Consider the following 22954-nt stretch of genomic DNA (forward strand, 5'->3'; position numbering starts at 1 on the left):
GATCAAGGGAGCCGGTAGCTGAGTGGACAGAACACAGGACGCATGATCCTGTGGTCCCAGGTTCGATCCCGGGCGCCGGCGAGAAACAATGGGCAGTTTCTTTCACCCTGATGCCCTTGTTACCTAGCAATAAATAGGTACCTGGGAGTTAGTCAGCTGTCATGGGCTGCTTCCTGGGGGTGGAGGCCTGGTCGAGGACCGGGCCGCAGGGACACTAAGCCCCGAAATCATCTCAAGATAACCTTAAGAAGAGATTGATGAGCGTTGACTTATCATATCAAATACACGTGGAAATTTCCAAGTTTGTCATTCAAATCTGCATTTGCTTGCTTTGCAAAAATGCTCTATAGGTATCAGCATATATACACAACTCAGGCTGGGTACCATCTTTTTTATTATGTATCTTTTGCTACATCCAACCATGACTTGATCATCTTGTGCCATTTTTGTTTGTCACCCTCATTTTCTTACACTTGCATGCTCAGCATACTGTTTTTTTAACAAGTAAACTTTGATACTTTGCAACCTTCAAACATAACAACAACAAGATATGTTTCATTTATCATGGATATTTTGGGCGTTCGAGTTCTTAACTGAATAACAAATTTGCTAATAGTTAAAAAAAAATCTGCTAAGTAGCAAGAAGTGAAATATCAATGATAAGTATGGCTCAACAATTGGATGCAAGAAACCATGCAAAAACAAAATTCTACTTCATGTCTGCCTCTGAGAGATGTTTTCACTGGTGTTCTATACCAACTGAACACCATAATATATACTGTGTATATACTGAAGACAGGAAGACAGTAAATGCTTGAATAATTTTTGCTCATACACTGTGCTAACATTGCAGTGAGCAACATTTCATTACCTTAATAAGGTTTTCATTATTGTTTTGGTAAAAAATTAAAGTGCATACATATATACAAAAATATACACAAAGATAAAAAGATTTACATCATTTTCATACATGGGCATATAATTTCAATATTCAATGCACAACTACATACATTATACAAATTCTATCTAAACACACTTTCAATTTACTATTCTTCTCAAAGATTACAGAAACGTCTCCAAGATAAAAGTTGCAAACTGCCTAATCTTATCCAACATACACAACAACAAATTTATCCCCCACATTTGCAAAAACTTTTCATTTCACCTTCTGCACTTGGTACCATTACAAGGAACTAACACCAGTTCACCAGCCTTAAATTAAGCTAATATGTTGGTGAAAGTTTTCCATCATTTCAGTCAATTAACAGACTAGATGTAAAGTATTCCAAATCTGTCAAACAACAGATAAATAAAACTAAGAAAAAGAGGAATGAAAGTCTCAACAGTCTCCAAACTGTTGTTGAATCTTATAATGCCAAGATATTGGCATAGGATAAAATATTATTTCTGATATTTGAAAACGGGAAACATTCACACTGCAATATTATATGAAATATTTCCTTTCAATAAAATAATTTGTTAAATCTGATCAGCAGCCAAATTAAAATGATGATTTTTCACTAACATTAGTTTCTATTTTAAAATAATGCATAATTACTGCCCTTTCCATTTTGGGTAAAGGATACAGACATATGCATTGCTAACATTATAAATTTAATCGTCATATTTGGGTAGGCCAAATAATTCTGGCTTGAAGTCTTCAAGTGACTTCAAAACCTGCGAAGCTCCTTTAGTCATTTTATCATCCAAGCGAGAATCTGGAACCATTATCACTTGCATCCCAGCAGCAACTCCTGCAGCTACACCATTTGGAGCATCCTCAAACACCAGGCACTGCAAATAAAGTTCATTTACACTATAATTACCCCATTTTCCCTGTCAATGAGTGGAGAGGACTTTGTCTGGTGAAGAGAGAAGAGCAACACAGGGAAAGGTTAAATATTAAAAAAAAAAATAACAGCATATTTTTTATATTTTCAGCATTTTAATGATAATAAATATTATAAATATAATAATATTATCAGTGTTTTAATGAAACGCCTTTTTCTGGATGAGCCTAGGAGGTTTCCTAGAGCTATCGGGCTAATATGTTATACATTAGACCAGGGCATTAGTCAATGTAGTTCAGCCTACCTGGGACCACAAGCCAGAATCTGGCCCCCCCCCCCCTTCCCTCAGAGGCACAGGGAGCAATGGCCCTGGAAACCCCCCATAGTTGGGGTTTTCCTTATCGGCTATCATCCAGGCTTAGGCACCCAGAAAAGTAGGCATAACAATATAGACCCCACATGGTAAGAGAATTGCAACCAAAAACCGAATAGAGATGTAGAACTCCCTTAATTCCCAAGGAAAGAAGCAAACGTCACACTTTGCTGCCACGCTGTTCGTCCACGCAGTCCTCCCCTCCCCAGGAGGGGGAGCCCCGGACCCTCACGGTGGCTACCCAGCCACTCCAGGTCGGAGGCTAAGCATCAAAACAATGCGAAAAACTGCCGACCAGTTTGCCAAGGAGCCTCCAGGGCTCACCCAGAAAATGGCGTTTCATTACATCAATGCTGGTTTTCTGTGGGGAGCCGAAGAGGCTCCCCACAGAAGCCGAATTAAGTCTAAGTTAAGTTATTAAGTCTAGCAGGCTGGCTAGACTTAATAACCTTGCGGACGATCTGGAAGACCTGTGCCCTGGAACAGGGAACGAGGGAAATCTGATCAACCCAAAGTGCATCTCCGGCCACCGAAGCCGAGACACGCAGGTAACGGGGAAGAGCTGCAACCGGACACAACACATAATGTACCCCCGGCCTGACCAACCAAGCATCAATGCCCCTAGGACCCCTCTGGAAAGCAGCCATCTCGTTCTTTGCCAGAAAAGAAGGAGAAGGCTACAACTGAACACGCCGACTACCAGGATCAAAAAAGCAGAAACCCCTGTGCTGGAGGAGAGCATGAAGCTTACCAACTCGACCCCCAGAGGCCAATGCCAACATAAAGAGAGCCTTGGAAAAACAATTTTGAACTGAAGAGGTCACCATCAACCGAGGAGAAGAGAGATAGGAGAGCACCCTGCCCAAGGACTAGGATGACTCAGGCGGAACATGAGCAGGCCGGAGGTGAAACAGAGCACAAGAAAGCTTACAGAATAAACTGGAGTTACTGGGTAGCCTTCACAGGGGGGTCCAGGGCTCCCCTCCTCCCCCTCCCAGAAAGGGGAGGCCTGCACGGATGAGTGGCAAGGTGTGACATTTGCTTGTTTAGTTGTTTTCTTGGGAATTGAGGAAGTTCTGCCTCTGTTCGGTTTTTGGTTGCAATTCTCTTACCATGTGGGCTGTATTGTTATGCCTGCCTTTCTGGGTGCCTATCTTGAGGTTATCTTGAGATGATTTCGGGGCTTTAGTGTCCCCGCGGCCTGGTCCTTGACCAGGCCTCCACCCCCAGGAAGCAGCCCATGACAGCTGACTAACACCCAGGTACCTATTTTACTGCTAGGTAACAAGGGCATAGGGTGAAAGAAACTCTGCCCATTGTTTTTCGCCGGCGCCCGGGATCGAACCTGGGACCACAGGATCACAAGTCCAGCATGCTGTCCGCTCAGCCGACCGGCTCCCCCTTGGTTGATAGCAGATAAGGAAAACACCCAACCATGGGGGTTGTTTCCCAGGGCCATTGCTCCCTGTGCCTCTCTGAGGGGGTCCAGGTTCTGGTTTGTGGTCCCCGGTAGGCTCAACTCCATTGGCTAATGCCCTGGTCTAATGTATCGCATTTTAGCTCAATAGCTCCTAGAAGCCGAAGGGGCTCCCCACAGAAAAGACATTCAATTCAGTCATAATAAATATTACACGTGTAATATTTAATTCTTCCCACTATGACAGAACAAGACCTTGCATCCTGTAACCGCAGTACACAATCAAATTGCATGTTAAAACTTCATAAATATGTAACAGCATAGGCAAAGTTGAATAATCAACAGAACACATCCTAGGAAATGGAAAAATATCACCAAGTTAAAAGTGAAATTCCACCGAGGGTTCTTGAATGTTTGGGGACCACAGTCAACAGGGAAAGCATAGTGTAGTAAGCCATTCCACAAAATGGATTAGTGATAGACAGACAGTAACTATGAGAGGTACTGTATTATAAGACTAGAGTTAAGTGGGGAAATTGCTCTCGAGAACTTTATCTGAGGACAAGAGCCATGAAGTACTGGCAAAGTGCCCATTATCATATTTGTACCTACTCTCTCCCTAGAAAGAACTTTCAAAAAGGTGGATTTGTGTGTTAATAACTGGCATTTTTCTTCACATATATGGACAGTACAACAAAATTTATGTGCTCGACAAAAAAGTAATGTACAAAAGGAAATTGTTACATTTCACTTAAGTAGTTGATTGTGGTTGTCTGTATGTTTGTTGGCAATGACTTATGCTTGAGTAGAAGAAGAAATTGAGGCAATAGATTCCTCTTGAGTTGATCAGCAAGGTTTAGGAGATGGTGAAGTTGCAGCCTCAACTGATAAGTCAGATGAAGAGGATGGTGAATGCAGGCTCACTTGATGAGTCAGATGAAGTGGACAGTAAAGTGGCAGGCTCACTTGACGAGTCAGATGAAGTGGACGGTGAAGTGGCAAAAACACTCGACAAGTTAGATGAAGCGTTTTGTGAATGCAGGCCCACTTGACGAGTCAAATGCAACAATTGAAGAAACACTTCTTCGCAGGTTGTGTAAATTAGCCTCTGGTTATCTCTTCTACTATATATAAATATGTTGTACACCTCATACTGGTTGAACATCTACAACAATATACAATATTGACTTATGGACTCGGTAAGTTTTATAACTGTACAGTGCTTGTATTCTGAAATTAAGCTCATCCACACCCACTAGTATTTTGGGGCATTTTATCTTTCTTGTTTTTGGGTTTACTGTTTGTAGACACATGACAAATTTCAGCAATTTTAGTTTATATTTAGAAAGGATATTTGTATCTTTGTTGATAATTCCAGGGATGATGGGGGGGGGGGGGGTAGAGTATTTATGGGTGAATAGCTAAGTCAATCTCAGAATAATGGAGAGGCAGGATAGGATGAGACTTTACAAGGGTAATCAACTACCTGCATTTGTATAAAGTCCTGCATGAAACAAACTAGAGGGAAAAACAGCAAATTAAATGATGGAGTATGTGGCAAGAAAATGCTCAGAAGCCATGGAAATGTTCATACCAGGTACTGTATATGGGTCAAAGAACCATAAGGAAATAAGGAAATCCTTGAATCCAGTATAGGAAGTCAACATGTATATTGCACCAAAATGTGATGTCATGGAAGTTATCTCAATCCACAACTCCACAAGATATGACTTTAATGTTGAGAAATTTTAAACACGGGCTTTGTTTGGTTGCAACAGTCCATGTCTTGCACATTTCATTCATAGTAGAAATAAGTACTGTTATGTTTATATGATGTTAGTATACATTTGTTTCATAGTTTCTCTATTGACTAGAATGAACTGAAACACATACACCCTAGAACAACTTTAGAATATATACCAGTATAGTTTCCTATAGTCAGGGACATAAAGCCTGTTAAGACTTATCAAAGTTCCCCTAGGTGCATTACTGAGAACCCCAGGATACCACCCACAACAGTCGCTAAACATACAGGTACATATTCATTGCTAGGGGGAAGAGGCATCAAGTGAAAGGAAATACTGCCCAAATGCTTCTGTCCTGCCAAGAGAAACAAACAAGCGTCTTTTCTGCAGTGACCCAACTGCACTTACCACTGCGCAATTGTGTCACTCTAGACTGGAACAACCTTCTAACATGTAAATACTAAGAGAACACCAAAGATCTGTGTAACCAAGCCTGAAAACTCCTGCCCTACAGAAAGCCAGGGCTGACTGTAGTGTATATGTAAGATGGATATATGGCACAGTAGAACTTGTGCTTAAAACCACATTTATAGCCCCCCCCTCCCTTTCTTATACCCATAATCATTGCAGTATTCTAAAACTGGGATTACAAAACCAACCTTCTCTTAAACAAAATATCTTAAGTCAGTGTTACAGAAGCCTGAAAATTAAAGCAAAAGAAAAGCACCTATTGTATTTGGGATGTGTTACCAATCACATACCTGCTCAGGTTTGGGAGTATCAGAGAATCTACTCGCACATACGAGAAAAACATCTGGAGCAGGCTTTCCGTTTTTGACCTCTGGGTCTGTGGAGGCTAGCACCACGTGATTGAACATGGTAACAAACTCCTTGTGATTTGTTGTTTTCAATTCATAACTATCTTGAGCACCGCCTGAAGCAATGGCTATGGGAATGTTGTGTTTGTGGAGATGGCGAACCAGTTTTTCAGCCCCTATGAGAAGTAAAAGAAAAAATTAAAGAATGTCAATGGTAATAAACTAATTAAATTTAAAACTAATTTTAATTACAACTTTCTAGTAACATACAAATAGTACATTACATGACAGTCAAAATTGTATCATGAATATTAAAATTTCAATTAAATGATTTAAATATTGAGTTAATCTATCAGAATTACAAATTTATATACTTATACAGATTGCTCTAATAAAACAAATATTAATTAAAAATCTGAATACTGATTAAAGAAACCAGCATAATTTATAGTCATATTCCAACATTATGTTCATTTCTTAAATAAAAGCAATAATGTCTAAACACCCAAAAGCAAGACAGAGCATGCACTGAAAAGCAAACAATCATGCCAACTATGGAAAGCATTTGGCTAGGGAGGGGGGGCAGGGGCGGGCTGTTATGGTGCAAGAGCTGCTACAGAATACCCGACACACATGAGTAAAAGACAAGATTTCACGGGAGATAAAAAGAAGTACACACGTAAGCCAAAAGCGAAGCATTTGAGGTGTTACATGTGACAAACAAAGAAAGAATCCAGCAGAGTAATATACAGTAATTTTCAAGTGCAAGGCTGAGAAACTGCGAGAGTGGCCATTAGAATGTCATACACCAAACAGGAGGACAGTGAACCAAGAAGCAGCAATGCAAAAGCTTAATATAATTGATTGACTTGAAAACTGATTGCATAAATAGTTAACAATACAGTACAAAAATATAACACTTCAGTGCTAATGTGGGATGAACCATTAACAGAAGTTTTTAAATATTATGTTTTGAGTTTTTATCAGAACCAAATAATGTCAATAAATTGAAGAAAAGAAATGTAAACATTTCCTGAACATGAGTCTGCTTCCACAGAGCAGCAGCCGGAAGGGTGACAGAATTCTTTGACGTTAATAAACTCAGAACCAGGCAGGACCTTAGACAGTCAGGAGTATTTAGGCAACAAGTGAAAAACGTCTTGAGGAAGCTATCCTCCATGTAATGAGGGGTCACACTACTAACATTTGACAATAAAACCTTCAGACAAAGGGTACAGCAATAAGGGCATCAAGTAGTGTGGCAATAGCCCAAATACTAGTATTTTTCAACACAGTTTTTGAATCGGCTCGAATACACAGTCTAATAATGTACCTACGCTATATAGATGACATTTTGGGAATAATGGCAGAAGGCAAAAGCTTGAACATTTTTTTAATTGGGCAAATACGGTTCATACAAACCTAAGGTTTAGCATAGAAACAAGTGACAAACATTTTGTTTCTAGGCAAGTCTATATAGAATAAGCTTATAGAAGGCTACACACGACAGTACATTACAAGCAGGCGAATCTTCACTCTTACTTGCTCTATTCTTCTAGCAATCTGCTATCACTAAACAAATCTATACCATATTCTTTAAGATTAAAAAGAATTATAAGCAATAGAGACAAGTTTCAGAACAAGAACACACATTGTATGGCTGTTTCAAACATAGAGGTTACCCAGATGAGGACCTACAAGATGCAAAAGCAAACTAAGCAGGAGGAACAGACATGACCTCCTATACACAAAACAAGTACATAATGCTAATGAGAAACTAGTTTTCCCACTTCTCTATTTTCTAGGAATTGCAGGTCCTCTTTGCTAAGAACTCATTAACTTGTGGGATTGCCTCAAGACCACCTATGAACAGCACACAGCATGGCAAAACTTTCCGCAAGAAACTCCTATGTTGGCATGGATAAGAGAGAAATCTCTAAGGGACATACTGGTCAAAGCTAATTTTCTGTAACAAGGCACATTCTTCCATCAACACTGGGACCCGGGGTGTCAGCTGAACAGCTGTTGGTGCGCCAAACAGGTTTTTCCATACACTTGTGTCAGGGTTGAAAAGGTTCTCCAATTAACAACTCTAAAAGTAAAAGCCCCATAAAGGAGGACAATTCTTGTGAGAAAATGAAAAAATCTAAATCAACACCAAGGATAATAACCTTGAAACAATGTCAGAGTCAACTAACAGATTAAGGATCTCCATGGTGGGTAGCATAAACACAATCATAAAGTTTAAGTAGAAACCAAGTACTAAGCATGGCTCCCAGCAAGACAATATTGTCCTAAGAAATAAAACACCACTTATCAAAAACAGGTAACTAATCCCAGAAGAAATAGAAAGAGCATCTTGGGGGAGTAACAGGCACACAAGTGAAAATGTAGGTTGGCTGAACTCTACAGTGACCTGAGCTGAACACTTGGTGCTGCTCTTGGGTACTAACATGATGATTGTTTAACATCGGCGAACTACTGTTCTTATCATTTCCTTCATTTCTCTATTTAATCAGGACATGTAGATAACTTTGCCCTGCCTGTATTTTCTGGGCATTTTTTTCTGTTTTGGGTTGATCTTTGATCCCGATTCTGTCCTAGTGTCTATGGACATATCAGATTCTGTTTTTGGTGTTTGGTACATCTATGCAATTAGAGAGGCCTGGTAGAATAATAGCAAATGAGAGTCAAAGCACCTGGGAGCTACTAAGGGGCCAATCCAGAAAATAATAAGCGTATGCAAGCTCCCACCAAAGGGATGTTGTAAAGAATATTATACAGTATTTACAAGTGTCTATAGAGAATGGGCACAGTCTTAGAAAATAAAAAAAATGTTAAAGTAAAAAAAAAAAAAAAAAAAAAAAAGAGAATGACACACAGGCACAAACATGTGAAAAATTAACAACAGTGAATGAGAAAGCAGTGCTCACTGAAAAAGCATTACAGGCACCAACCAACAGTTTCACTGCCATCCACTCAAAAGTGCCACTACCAGTATTTACTTTCCTATCTAACCTGCCTCTCAGTGACAAAAGCCACCTAAGTTGCTTCCCAGGTTGTCACAAGGGAGCAAACATTGATGATCTTATTTTTTTCTCGCTCCCATTCCTTGATACCACATTGAAAATATTGAGCATCCTGCCACCATGTCAGCTCAAAATAGTGGAAATGTGTCAGTGAAAGTTTCTACTAGCAGCAAATACAAGAGGAAACATTCTGAGATAAATCTTCAGCAGAAAGTAGAATCAATTAAGTGGAGAGTGACATCCCTATAAGCTTTAGGTGCACTGGAAAGTGATAAAGCAATATAACTGAGAGTACCAGTCAGGCAAAAGTAAATTTCACTGATGATGCAATGTAAGAGTAGTACTAACAAAGATGATATGAATGTGTTTTTTTTTTATTTCATATTTCTAGCAATCTAGCAACATGTGCTGTACCAGTACATACATGTTATTAAACTGGATGCTTATGAAGGCAAAGGATTTTTAAACAAAAATATCATTATGCTACTCAGCAGTTTTTGTTTAATGAGAGGTGGCTAAGACAACTTAAGAGTCATCATGATATGTGAGAGAATGTGTGCAGAAAGAGGGAGTCATTTAAGAAACTTTAGCATCTCAACCTAGCTCCTTGGTAGATGCCTCAAATTCACCAAAGTCTGCGACAACAACCAATTATTCAAAACAGCAAAATCCCTAGACATCATCCTTGGAAGTATTAGTACTCTAATATTATTATTACTAAGTGCAGTATTGTGCTTGAGTATATAGAACTAATATATTTTTGGATGTAACAACAGGTGGGATGGTTTATTCCCTAATGGTGCCATAAATATGATCAAATTGCCATGTTCGAACATTGCCGGTTCTGAGGTAGTTAGACTGTGGGTTGGTGCCTGAATGTTGGGAAAACTTCGCAGGCCACCATGTGTGTTGCAGTGAAGGTTTCGTACCTCTATATTTTTCAAATTTAATTTTAATTTGCATCTAATACCTAGTTAAACAATACTTTACACTAAAATACCTCCCATTACTTTCACTGTTGGAAACAATTCTGGATAAAAAGATTTCACCCGTTTAAAGTATTCATCAGGGGAAATTTTCAAATTGAACATGGCACAAAATTTCTGTGCAACTTCCAATCCAGTATGTCCCATTTCAGCCATTATGTTTTCCCAAGTCAGTGAATGGCCATATGATGCAAGGGCTTCATTGTGGATAGACAAATACAAGTCCACAGTGTCTGCAATAAATAATGGCATATAAACTGAGCAACACAGTATCAAATTTTAAAATGATAATAACGATGACAATAAGCACAGCATACTGCACAATGCAACATATCAATTTGTAATGATATACATTACAATGCCTGGGACCTATTCATAGTTTTACTTAATGTTTTCAAGTGATGTACAATTCTGTGTAGCCTTAAAAGAATGAAAACATTTGTATCGGACCTGCTACGAACTCTCAAGATTTCGGTTATATCAAGATAACTACTAAATTGTATTTTTCTTAACATAGATTATAGAACACAGCTTTATGCACATTTAAATGCACAAGAACAAATACAGTACTGTATATAAACACTGCACTGTGAATGCATTGCATGGTAAAAAAAAAAAATATATAAAAATTGTATAGCATTTTCTGAATTCTCCCTTCCCTCTGCTCCCTCAACTATTATCCCACTGTGTTCTTGGATATGGTATCAGCAATCGAGCAAGGTGGCATACGGTACACCACCAGCATGGAATTTTCATGTATCTCTGCAGGGTCATGTCATGAGGGGTGTCACTAGAAAAATAATGAACAGAGTAGTTACCAAACAAGGCTCTCACTATTTCCTAATTATTGTCTGGTGTGTTGTCTGCAGGCTGGGACCCATATTCAGTTAAGTTGGACTTGTTTTCATCTTTAAAAAGTCTGTACCATATTGTACCAACATACTATATGATATATTTAACGGATTCCCGTGTTTTGGCAGAGCAGTGAAGCACCTAGGTGACTAGCACATTATGCTTGCAGATTGGAGGGTAACCTAGTAGAGTACAGAATTACTCTTCCACTTTCCTTTTTTGTCTCTTGCATCTGTCCTGTAAGCTCAGGGTAGGTCTCAGTGACACTGGGTTTGCAACATGTTTGTCATCATTGGGGGCCACCCTGTTTAAACCTGCACCTCAGTGGGCAACATAATTGTACTCGGTTGCATGGGTAGTCTCAGTTTCCAGCTTTAGTAATCCTCTAATATTTCCCTTATGGTTTGAGAGGAATGTGCTTCTTTCTGTCACCTCAACACATGTATGATGTTTTCAGGACATAGGTTCTGTTTAAGATTCTGTGACCAGAGCTTTGGCTTTGGTGTTGCCTGTTAGGAGCTTGGATTTCCAGTCTCCTTCACTACCTTGAGGTTACCTTGAGGTGCTTCCGGGGCTTAGCGTCCCCGCGGCCCGGTCGTCGACCAGGCCTCCTGGTTGCTGGACTGATCAACCAGGCTGTTGGACGCGGCTGCTCGCAGCCTGACGTATGAGTCACAGCCTGGTTGATCAGGTATCCTTTGGAGGTGCAACCATTCACTAGCTGTAGATCCTCAAAGGCTTTGGTCTTTTCATCACGCACTTGTGTGAGAATTGGTTGATGGGGCTGCTGTTCTACTGTCATCAGGATGACATTTATCGATATGTGGGGAATAATTGGTTCCAGTCACACTTTTCTGATACTTCATACGTCTCGGTTGTTTGTGACGAACTGTTAATACTGTAACCTCTCCTATGCTCCAGAAATATCTTCTGGAAATGTGCTGATCCTTACTGGGATAAAGCTGACTTGTGAAAACTATAATGTATCCCTAGGATACAGGGCATAATTAATTGGTCACATTGTAAACCTGCTTCTAAATTATTTGACACAGTTTGGGTCATTTCTCAACATGTGAATGGGGTTAATTTAAAATGATGGTATATATTACAGGTAATCTACAAAAAATCTGCAGTACAGGTGTAGATATTTGTTAGGGTTGCAGCTTGCTGTGTTGCTATAAAGTATGGAAGGTATTATGGAAGGCTGGGTTTCATACTGTACTGAAGAATTAATCTTTAGTACATTATTATTCCAACAATACTTTTTTCATATCTGCAAAATTGTAGACCTTCCCTTAGATATCAATGTTCATCTTCATTTTTGTGTGCAACGGTATGAATAGAATTTTTTTTTTTTTAAATTGCATGAATGGCCTCACAGCTGGCTCCAATATGGTCCACTCAAGACTTGCATAACCCACCAAGCACTAGACATATTTATCAGTGATGAAGATTTTTGTAATTGATCCTGTTATTGACGAAGGGATGGGAAACAGTGGTGAGTGCAACCTAAACCACTGCTAGTAGTACAACCTTGCTATGATACAACAGAATGAATCGCAGATCAAACTTCCCCATGGAAGTAAAAAACAGAAAAACTGTATCACAATTACCAATTATTTCTGCAATTTTTGTTTTATTAAATCTAAGGCTACACCACCTGTCATCATAACAGGGTTGGAGGAGTCGGCTATTCGAGACAGTGCTACAGTGTATGTAGTATGAAAGTGTACTGTACAGCGTGTATGGCACCAATAAAATAAAGGTGGTAGTACAACAATTTTTTTTTAATAAATGGCTATGAACTGTCTGGAAACACATCATTAGCAGGTTAATTTTTTTTTTTTAGAAAGGAGAGTACAGGACTTGCATCATGTAATGGATAGACCAGGTAACAAGCATAGAGGAAACATTAAATATTATGAAATTATTAGCACTGCAATGAATAGTGCAGAAAGTACTGCACCTTGTTATGTAATATAAACTAACCCTCTGAAATACAGTACCGGTACAGACAAATACTCCAAGATACTTCCCAAATACATTTTTCAATCTGATGGGGTTAGCACAGTGAGCATGCAGCTTAAGCATTTAAAGAAACACTACCAAATATTTACTTATATATACTGTACTGTATATAAAATTAATAAGACATACATTAGAAATAAATATATATAGAACAGACCACAATTTTCTTATGTATTAATGTACCTGGTAAGACTTTGGCATTAGGGAAGAGTACGTCATACTGACTGACAATTTTCTCAAGATACTCCTCAACAGTAAGTGGCAGTTCAAGGGATTCAATGATGTGTTGTGCTGCCATAGATCCCTTCATTCCCATACACCTCACTTTAATCTCCCAAGTGTACACCTTGCTGTACTGTGATGCAATTGCCTGCGTGGCATCTGTGTATAGCCTCTCCGTGTCTGTTGTAAATATATACAAGACATTTATACATTTTCTTAATCACTTAAAGCTGTACCTAAGGATGTAAAGAAAGGATGCTAGGTATGATCAATACAAACACTTGACAGTGTATAGAGTACAATACCGGAAGCAAATATTTTATATTCTATTGTTTTTATTCTATTACAGTATTTTAGTAAACACAAGATAAATCAGAGGTACAGCATGTCCACACACACATGCAATATGCATGCATGCATGTTTTATATGATGTTAGCCAGCTAAATCTCAATTATGGACCAAGACAGAACATCCTACAGTTCTGTTGGGGTTGTTACCCTAACCATCATTGGAACACACGAAATGGGTAAGCCGCACTGGACCTATTTGCCCATGCGACACCTTACTTCACCTCACTCTGTTACATATTCAATTGCTCCAGCTAGATTGTATTTTTACTTCTACCCATTCCTTCCCCTCCGCCCCTTCCCAAATCCTTATCCCCCTTCTAAGTGCTATATAGTCGTAATGGCTTGGCACTCCCTCTATTTTTTCCAGTGATCTTGATAGTTCCCTTCCCTTCCCTTTCACTCTACTTCTGAAAACTGAGAATCATTTAACAAGAATGATGTACTAGGGTGAAATAATGGTATCATACAGTGGATGCATGCAGTTAGTAATATGCAAGGGAAGCATGGAACAATATATGAAAGTAAGTGTGGGGGAAGGGGGGTCAGAGACTGAAATAGTGAAAGTTTGCATGGTGATAGAGCCTCCTATAGTACCATTTGAGCGAGCCACCAAATATGGGAGTGGCAGATGCCAGTCATCATCCATCAAACAATACTGACATACTATGCTACCTTGTACAGTAATATCAGATATTAACACTCACTGGCTCTCATGATACAAGTCACCAAACATTTAGGTGGTTGTGAGGGTATTCTATGATATGAATTTTAAACCTGCAGGTACTAAGCACTATACAGTAAAACATAGATCACAAAACATATTAACACTGGAGAAATTATTTTAAAAATGTTGATATAATTCCTGCACCTGGCTTTTACACCAGTACACATGTGGCTGATCACTTTGTGATCACCATAAGTCTGGATGCCTAAATATTTTCGTTAATATCTCGGTAAGTACTGGTATTGCATCAACAAATTGAATTTTGATGTCTTTATATAGATAAAAATCTTGACTTAATTATTTATTCAATTTTCCTAAAGTTATTATAGAACCTGTAATTGTATGGTAATTTTATCTCCAATTTAAACACAAACCAGTTTCTAAGGTGACTGAAGTCTGGCATCTTTACAATAAGGCAGCTTGTCAAAAGCATCTTGTAACTATTGGTAATGATTAATGAGAATGCACCCAGAGTGTTGGATAACAACAGACATAAAGGCAATAAGATGGAGGTATTTTAGAGCACAACAGCTGATAATGTTGCTTACTGAGAACAAGAAAAAGACAAAAAGACCAATTAGCCTGCACTATGCAACATTTCATACAATAACTCACAAGCCAGGTATGACAAAACTCTATATTGTATTGCAAATTAATCTGTTACTGATAGAGCAATACCTGGCATTAACTGGGCGCTTGGAAACACAGTTTTATACACAAGACTGACTTTATCCAAGTACTGGTCCACAGTGAGGGGTAGATCAAGAGATTCAATATTATAGAGAGCATCAATATTAGCCTTGAGACCCATACAGTGCACCTGCATCTCCCATGTGAATGATTTTCCATATTCTGTAGCTATTATTTCTGCTGCCTGTGCATACAGTCGTTCCGTGTCTGTTATAAAAATATTAAAAATAGGAAATCTACAAAGCACAATATAAATTGATTAAACCTATACAGTAAATGTGGAGACTTAAAGTAGCTATCTTGTACAACAAATTAAAATTTCCTAAAGCAGTAAGTGTGTATTTTATATCAATTATATTTATTTACATCAGTTACTATTGTGGACTAATATATTATTATTTATTATATTAATTATATTATTCATACATGAACAAATGCTAATTAAGATAAAACACAGTGAGTATAGCTATTAACAATAATATTGCTAGATCAATCTCCACTGTTTCTCTTTAATGCTTTTCAAACTATAGTACAAGTAATTACACTTCTTTAAGAATAATCAATATTTATATCAAGAAACAGTAGCAATAATCCTGCCATATCTGTTTGCGAGATATAATTATATTATTACCAGTATACTTTTCAACAAACCCCTTAAACCTATACCAGGTTTGTAACAACTATCAGTAACAAAGTAAAGCCTAAATAATTCACAAGATATTCTTCCCCCCCTCAGCAACTTTCCTGTGCTAAATGCTGATTAAGTCATGCTTTTGACCGAATAATCTCTGATACCCACCTTGACTAGGACCAGAATCTTGTTCCTTCTACGAGCCAAAGGGAGCTCAGAGATCAGAGATCTACCCAAAACTGAAAACTCCCAGAAAGCATAAGTAATCCCCCCCCCCACTCACCCAAAAAAACACTATTTGGGTAAAATTAAGGGCCCAAAAGTTACAATGCAAATTATCATTACCAAGACATTGACTTACCAAGCCAGTTGTGCTAGACCATCACCAGTTACCAGCTTAGGTCACCTGAGACTCCAACCAACCAATCAACCAACCCTATCAACTCACTGGCCTAGTCAATCTTAGGAGGTACTTCTCTGCTGGGCTCATTCTACTGCATCACGCTTAAGCTGAATGGTGATGGCTATGCCTGTTTAGTCTTTTTCCCCAAGAGGCCAATGCTTTGTTGTTATATCCTATTTTTCATCTCGATTGTTATTTTAGATCACCAACATTGTGTGTACTCTAGCTTATTATAATGCTTTGACTTTATAACATGGTTTCATTCCCTGGTGGTTAGCTTGCATTTGATTCCTCTTGAGACACCTTGATTCCAAGTTCAAGTTCACAGGACTTGTCCTGCCCTGCGAGGCCTGTCAATGGAGAGCAGAGTTTCCTTACAAGTTTTATGTGCTTTGTTTATGCATTGTGATCACATCTAGCCCTACTCTTGCATATGAGGGTTTTACGCTTTTGCTGATAATGTACCTGGGTTGTTCAAGCATTTGCTTTTATGTGGCTACTTATGCCTTTTCCCACTGGGTATTTATGATTGGAGTTAGGGCATTTGTTAACCTGAGATGCTCCCAATACAACTGCCTGTCTACATAATGGTCCATGTAGCTAGCATTGCTCATCTATGTGGGAATTTTTTAGAATTTCAATTTATGGGTGGGTCATTATGACTTCCATGTCTGACTCCAGCCCCATCAATGCAGTTTGCAAACATCCTGGCATCAGAATGCCATTCCGCAGTTTTGATTGAACCCCACTATTCCAGTTTCCCTTGGGAAAGCGGGGGTTTGATTTTGACAACAATTATCATTACCAAGAATTAACAAGATATTCTTGAGATATTAACAAGATTAGTAATCTTGGTAATTAGCTAGCAATTAGCTAACTAGCAGGGACGCTAGTTAGTTTTGGTTGGCTGATTGGAGCTTCGGGTGATCTGAGCCACCACCTGGTGGCGGTCAGGCACAATAGGGTTGATTTATTATGTTTATATAATATGTTTCTTGGTGGTAGATTTTTCCCAGTTTTAAGATATTTGAGCCCTTAAAGCTCCCTTTGCCTTGCAAAACGAGCCAGATTCTGGTCCGGGCTTGTGGTACATTAGGTGGGGTCTCAAAAGACCTGATGCTTTGCCTTAAGAAATGGTTTAATTAGAAAAGGATTGCATTACATTCAGCACTTAATTTCTATATTATTAATGGGACGGTATACCTGTAGATGAAAGCACAATGCAAAAACCAAGTACTGTAATACTGTACAGTAGTACTGTATTATCTTTTTGGTCTTGTAACTGACCATCTCTGGAACCGGCCATACAATGTATATTAAAAAAAAAAGGGCTTAACTTTTTTATGAGCTCTGTTTAGTTAGTGAAAAAATATTGTGTACAGTATGTCCAGGACTCTTAGGGTCTGTATTTGACAACTCCACTAACTTTATTTCTGTTTGGAGTTACAGTATATGTTAAAAAGCAGCAGAAATTGTATAAATTTATCCAATTTATTTTAAACATTCACAGTACCTGTGCTCCCAAACAAAAAGAAATATAATACTGTACAGTACAATATTTATTAATTCTGAAAACATATAATTTATGACATTATTTGGTTCATCATACAGTATGTATATGTAATTAACTACAAAAAATATATACATGTATGGGGGGTATGTAAGAATTGTTGTGGGATACACAGTTAGTAGCTCTTCCACATGCAACATTTTTCACGGGTTTATGGCTATGGTACTGCATCAATGTCAATCAAGGAAGAATGAGCTTTAAAATACTTACCAGTATATTTATTTTAATTTGTTTTCCCATCACTAACAGGTTTTGGTGCATATGAAGATAGAAGTAAAATCTTAAAAAAAAAAAAAAAAATTGAGCATGTGAAGAACTTGTGCCTGATTAAGCTGCTCTACTGCCACCATATATATTATGGTGGCACATATATATCCATTCACTATAGAATGAATGATAACCAAAATTGGGCAAAATTTACAGGTACACAGGGGCCTGACAGCTGAGTGGATAGTGCTTTGGATTTGTAGTCCTGAGATTCCTGGTTCGATCCCTGGTGGGGGTGGAAACAAATGGGCAGTTTCTTTCACCCTGATGCCCCTGTTACCTAGCAGTAAATAGGTACCTGGTAGTTAGACAGCTGCTACGGGCTGCCTCCTGGGGATGTGTAACAAAAAGGAGGCTTGGTAGAGGACCGGGCCGCAGGAACGCTAAGCCTCGAAATCATCTCAAGATGACCTCAAGAAGATACAGCTTGCAGAAAATATTGGGTGTGAAATTTGACATGATCACAACCTTATAGCAGATCAAACTTGTAACCCTAAAGAAACGGGATTCTTTTTACTAATCCCAATTACATAATACTCTAGTGACTAGTGATGAGTTAGCACCAAATAGGGGCAAGGAGTCGATTCAAAGGCTCAACATCTCATATGTTTAGCAAATGCTTTAACACACAGAAGTGCAAACTCTGAATATTAGTGGCTTTATGTATGGAACTTTTCTTGCCTATCAAATCCCTAATGTTCATGTATCATATGTATGTATGTATTCTTGCATAAATAAATTATTATTATTGAGAAATTATTATTCTTATTTTTATTCATATTATTAATGCATTATTAGGAAAAGTGCTCAGTCATGTACAGTCAAAGAGATGAAAGTGTCTAGAAAAATACTGTGCCAATCGGCATGCATAAATTATTAAAAAAACTGACCAGCTACATTTTTGCCATTAAATTGTACACTACTTCACTGATTCAACTTTTGGACAAGGAAATCATACACATGTACAGTACAGTGCTGTATTATCCATGCAATGCTGCACAGCATTTATTGTGCATGCACAACACCTGTTAATTATCATTAACAGGGTCCTGTAGCACAGTGTACTGTACATAAAAAATATACTGCATGTACATTATATAATTCAGTGCACAATGTAAGTGCTCAGCAGTCGTATCCAACAGCCTGATTGACCAGACAACCAATTGGGGGGGGGGGAGCCCTGGTTGGAGACCAGGCTGCAGGGTTGTTGATCCCCGGAAGCAACAGAAGGCAGACACTAGACACAAGGTAAGTGTAGCCAGGTCCTAAACATGAACCTTAGACTTTGTGCAAGAGTTTTAGTTGTAACATAAATAGCATTAAACTGTAATAAAAATAATATTCTATGTGATTTTAGTAATAAAAATGCTAAAATAAATGCTCAATCATTTGTACAATTTTGGGGGGTTAAAAAAAAAAAAAAAAAAGAGTCCAGCCTGAATGGATATCCCGATGGAATAGAGGGATTCAGTACCAATGAATTTGGATATCTAGAATGCCATGATAATTATTAACGCAAGCAAACCTTCATTCTCCAGCACCAGGAATACTTCCCCATACCTTCAACAACTGATGAAGATACAGTACCATACCAGAAACCACTCCATAAATCACTTGCCAACACAGATGGTCCCAACAAGGAGATACCTGGCATCAACTGCGCTGTTGGCATGATCTTCCGGTGAATCTCTGCCACCTGTGTCAGATAATCCTTCACAGAAAGAGGAATTTCCAGAGAGCTGATGATTATTTGTGCACAGTTTTCTGCTTTCTGTCCCATCTGTGCCACTTTAACCTCCCATGAGTACATTTTCCCAAATGGCTTAATTACACATTCTGTGGCAGCAGTATACAGTGACTCTGTGCCTAATCAGGAAATATTGAGTTAAATTGACCTTATGCTGAAATTATTGCAAGAATACAAGTATATTAAAAAGAAATGGAAACCACTTAAATATAGGTACATCACTTTTTAGTCAAGTTTTGAGCTGGAATTACATGATGATCTTCATCTGGGTTTATTTAAATTCTGTATTCAATGGGAAAAGCATATTCCTGAAGATCTATCATGTGTCTTTGTTAAACCGTACCAAAAACCTGCTAATAATGAAGTTGCACACCTAAAACATAACTTTACCAAAAAAATGTACAGTAACTTCTTGTGCCTAAAACAATAGATAGATTTATATATGAACGAGATTGGGTGGTTATAAATAGGAATGGCCTCATATGGGCCAATAGGCCATCTGCAGTTACCATCATTCTTATATTCTTATTTGGAATCAGTTTTGATGAAAGTGGCAGAGATAATAATACATTTTACAAAATGTGCCCTATAATGTACCAGTACTGGAACAATTTTTGGGATTAAGAATGCATACCTACCCTAAGAATTTACCTTCCCTAATAAATGAGTTGAGAAAAATACTGTCTCTAATCTATTAGTCCTGAGGAAATATGTTGACCAAACCACACACTAGAAAGTGAAGGGACGACGACGTTTCGGTCCATCCTGGACCATTCTCAATCGACTTGAGAATGGTCCAGGATGGACCGAAACGTCGTCGTCCCTTCACTTTCTAGTGTGTGGTTTGGTCAACATTTTTCAGCCACGTTATTGTGACTCGTGTCCTCCCTGAGGAAATATACCACTCTTCCGAGTGCTGATATCTGCTTAGTAAGAATTGTTTCAACAATGAACCCAATACTTTACCAATAAGGTTTATGGGCAAGTGCCATGCATTATTGGAAAGCAGATCATCAGTGCTTTCTCACGAATAATCAAAGAATCTGCTGAATAATGAATAATTATATAACCTAAGGGGTTGTGGATGTGTTGGATAAAGACCCCTGGAGCATTACACAATTTGGATACAGAAATATCCAACGAGAACAGTGACATACAGTACTTTACTTATTTTTTCCTATACAATATCTAAATACTGTAGCACAGAACCCAATGGGTTTGTATCTAAATTGCACAGTAACCTGTTGTTGTTTTAGATTCAGCTACTAAGAACATAAAGTTCCAAGTAGCACGGGCTATGGTGAGCCCGTAAACAGTAACCTATGGGGGCCTGTATCTGAATAGCACATTGGGCCCATGAACACCTTACCTAATAATAGCCCATCCATATCGAATATAACATGTGTCACGGGCTTGAAGAGACACATGGTGCTATATAGTCGTCCTTAAGAGTCCGGGTTGTTGTTGTTATAGATTCAGCCACTCGCACCTCGGACTCGAAGGTTTATCTCTACGAGTGGTGATGTGGGGGAGACGCGTCACTCTGTAGCACGTCACTGATTATGATGTGGCAAGGCTGTTGTCTTGTTGTTGATGGGGGAAGTTGTTGTGTTTGAGAGTTCAGACTTGACCAGCGAGGGCTGGAGGTTGTGTTGATGTTCCGTCAGCTGATCGTTGCTGTTGTCTGTAGCTAAGCGGTTACACCGGGATTCATCAAGCACTTACGCAGACACTTATGAATCCGGTACACCTTTCCTGAATTATCGCGGCTTTGTTTACTCTCATTAAACAGTTTACAAGCTCCGAAGCACAACGAGTTTCTTTATAACAATAATAACTTTGCGTTGGGAAGTTTCAAAGCTCGTAAACAGTAACCCAGTAGGAGTAAACAAAGCCTCCATAATTCAGGAAAGGTGTACAGGATTTAAGATGTTTTTGTACTTTCTTACAATGTATTTTTATACTTACAATGTACCTGTAAACATTTTTTTTTAATTTTGCTAGAAATTGCCTTCTTAAGATTATATGTTAGATTAAGGATCTGCCCGAAACGCTATGCGTGCTAGTGGCTTTACAAGAATGTACAACTTCAAGTCTCTGTACTCTCATGAACCCAATGTACCTTCCCGTATATAAATAAATAAATAAATAAATAAATAAATAAATAAATAAATAAGTCCTCTAAACAAAGACGCAAAGTCCATTCCATGCACTCACCAAACCCCCTGTTTATCAATAAAAAAAAGTCCGTCTAATTACCCAAATTTACTCAAAGGTACCCAAAGCTTCCTAGCATTACGTAAGTAATGAAGAAATATGGTATATTTACTTGATATAATATAATGTTGATATAATGATAGATATAATGTTAGATATAATGTTGGTGCTGAATGTAGAACATGAAAAAACATATTTTTACTCTGAAATAATATAAATGTATAACGAAATTAGACGAAACTAAGTGGCATGAAAGGCTATAGGAAGTCGACGATCCAAACGATAATGTTTTTTTTTTGTTGTGGAACGACTTATCCAAGTTGAACAAATTATTCAAGATATATTGTTGCCTAGAGGCTATATTAAGTTATGTTTGGAACCCATAACGGGACGGGGACTCACATTGCAACCCCAAACGAGACGGGGACTCTCACTGCATTCCATAGCGGGACGGGGACTCACACTGCAACCCCAAACGGGACGTGGACTCATACTGCAACCCCAAACGGGACGGGGACTCACACTGCAGCCCATAACGGGACGGGGACTCACACTGCAGCCCATAACGGGACGGGGACTCACACTGCAACCCCAAACGGGACGTGGACTCACATTGCAACCCCAAACGGGACGGCGACTCACACTGCAACCCAAACGGGACGGGGACTCAAAATGCAACCCCAAACGGGACTTGGACTCACATTTCAACCCCAAACGGGACGGGGACTCACACTGCAACCCATAACGGGACGGGGACTCACACTGCAACCCAACACGGGACTGGGTCGTTGCGTGTGGGGGGTGGGTCGTGGCGTGTGGAGGGAGAGGGTGGGGTCGTTACCTGTGGGGGAGGTGGTCGATGCAGGGGGGGAGGGGGTGTTATGGTATTTGGAGGGGGAAAGGGTAGTGGTGTGTGGGCCCCCACACCACGACCCCCTTCCCCCTACACGCCACGACCCCCCTCCCCCCCAACACGATTCGACCCCAAACGGGACGGGGACTCACATTGCAACCCCAAACGGGACGCGGACTCACACTGCAACCCATAACGGGACGAGGACTCATACTGCAACCCATAATGGGACGGCTTGCAT

At 39.0% G+C, this 22954-nt stretch overlaps 1 protein-coding gene across 6 annotated transcripts; it reads right to left on the reverse strand.

Annotated features, from left to right (window-relative positions):
• Nucleotides 1-371: 371 nt before the first annotated feature.
• On the reverse strand, nt 372-21379 carry LOC123757222 (pseudouridine-5'-phosphatase). 6 transcript variants are annotated; one of them, XM_069323734.1, is made up of 5 exons: nt 21013-21379; nt 19544-19592; nt 15014-15232; nt 6087-6319; nt 372-1794 (listed from the first exon to the last, which is right to left on the reverse strand). In XM_069323734.1, exons 2-5 carry the CDS (start codon nt 19566-19568, stop codon nt 1615-1617), a joined length of 657 nt encoding a protein of 218 aa, XP_069179835.1. In that variant the 5' UTR covers nt 19569-19592; nt 21013-21379; the 3' UTR covers nt 372-1614. The 6 variants fall into 6 exon arrangements, with proteins under 6 accessions (XP_069179835.1, XP_069179834.1, XP_069179833.1 ...); XM_069323733.1 differs by lacking the exon at nt 15014-15232 and adding an exon at nt 13222-13440 and having other exon boundaries at nt 21013-21377; XM_069323732.1 differs by lacking the exons at nt 15014-15232; nt 19544-19592 and adding an exon at nt 10173-10391.
• Nucleotides 21380-22954: the final 1575 nt, after the last annotated feature.

Source organism: Procambarus clarkii, chromosome 13, assembly GCF_040958095.1.
Source record: "Procambarus clarkii isolate CNS0578487 chromosome 13, FALCON_Pclarkii_2.0, whole genome shotgun sequence".
Taxonomy (NCBI): domain Eukaryota; kingdom Metazoa; phylum Arthropoda; class Malacostraca; order Decapoda; family Cambaridae; genus Procambarus; species Procambarus clarkii.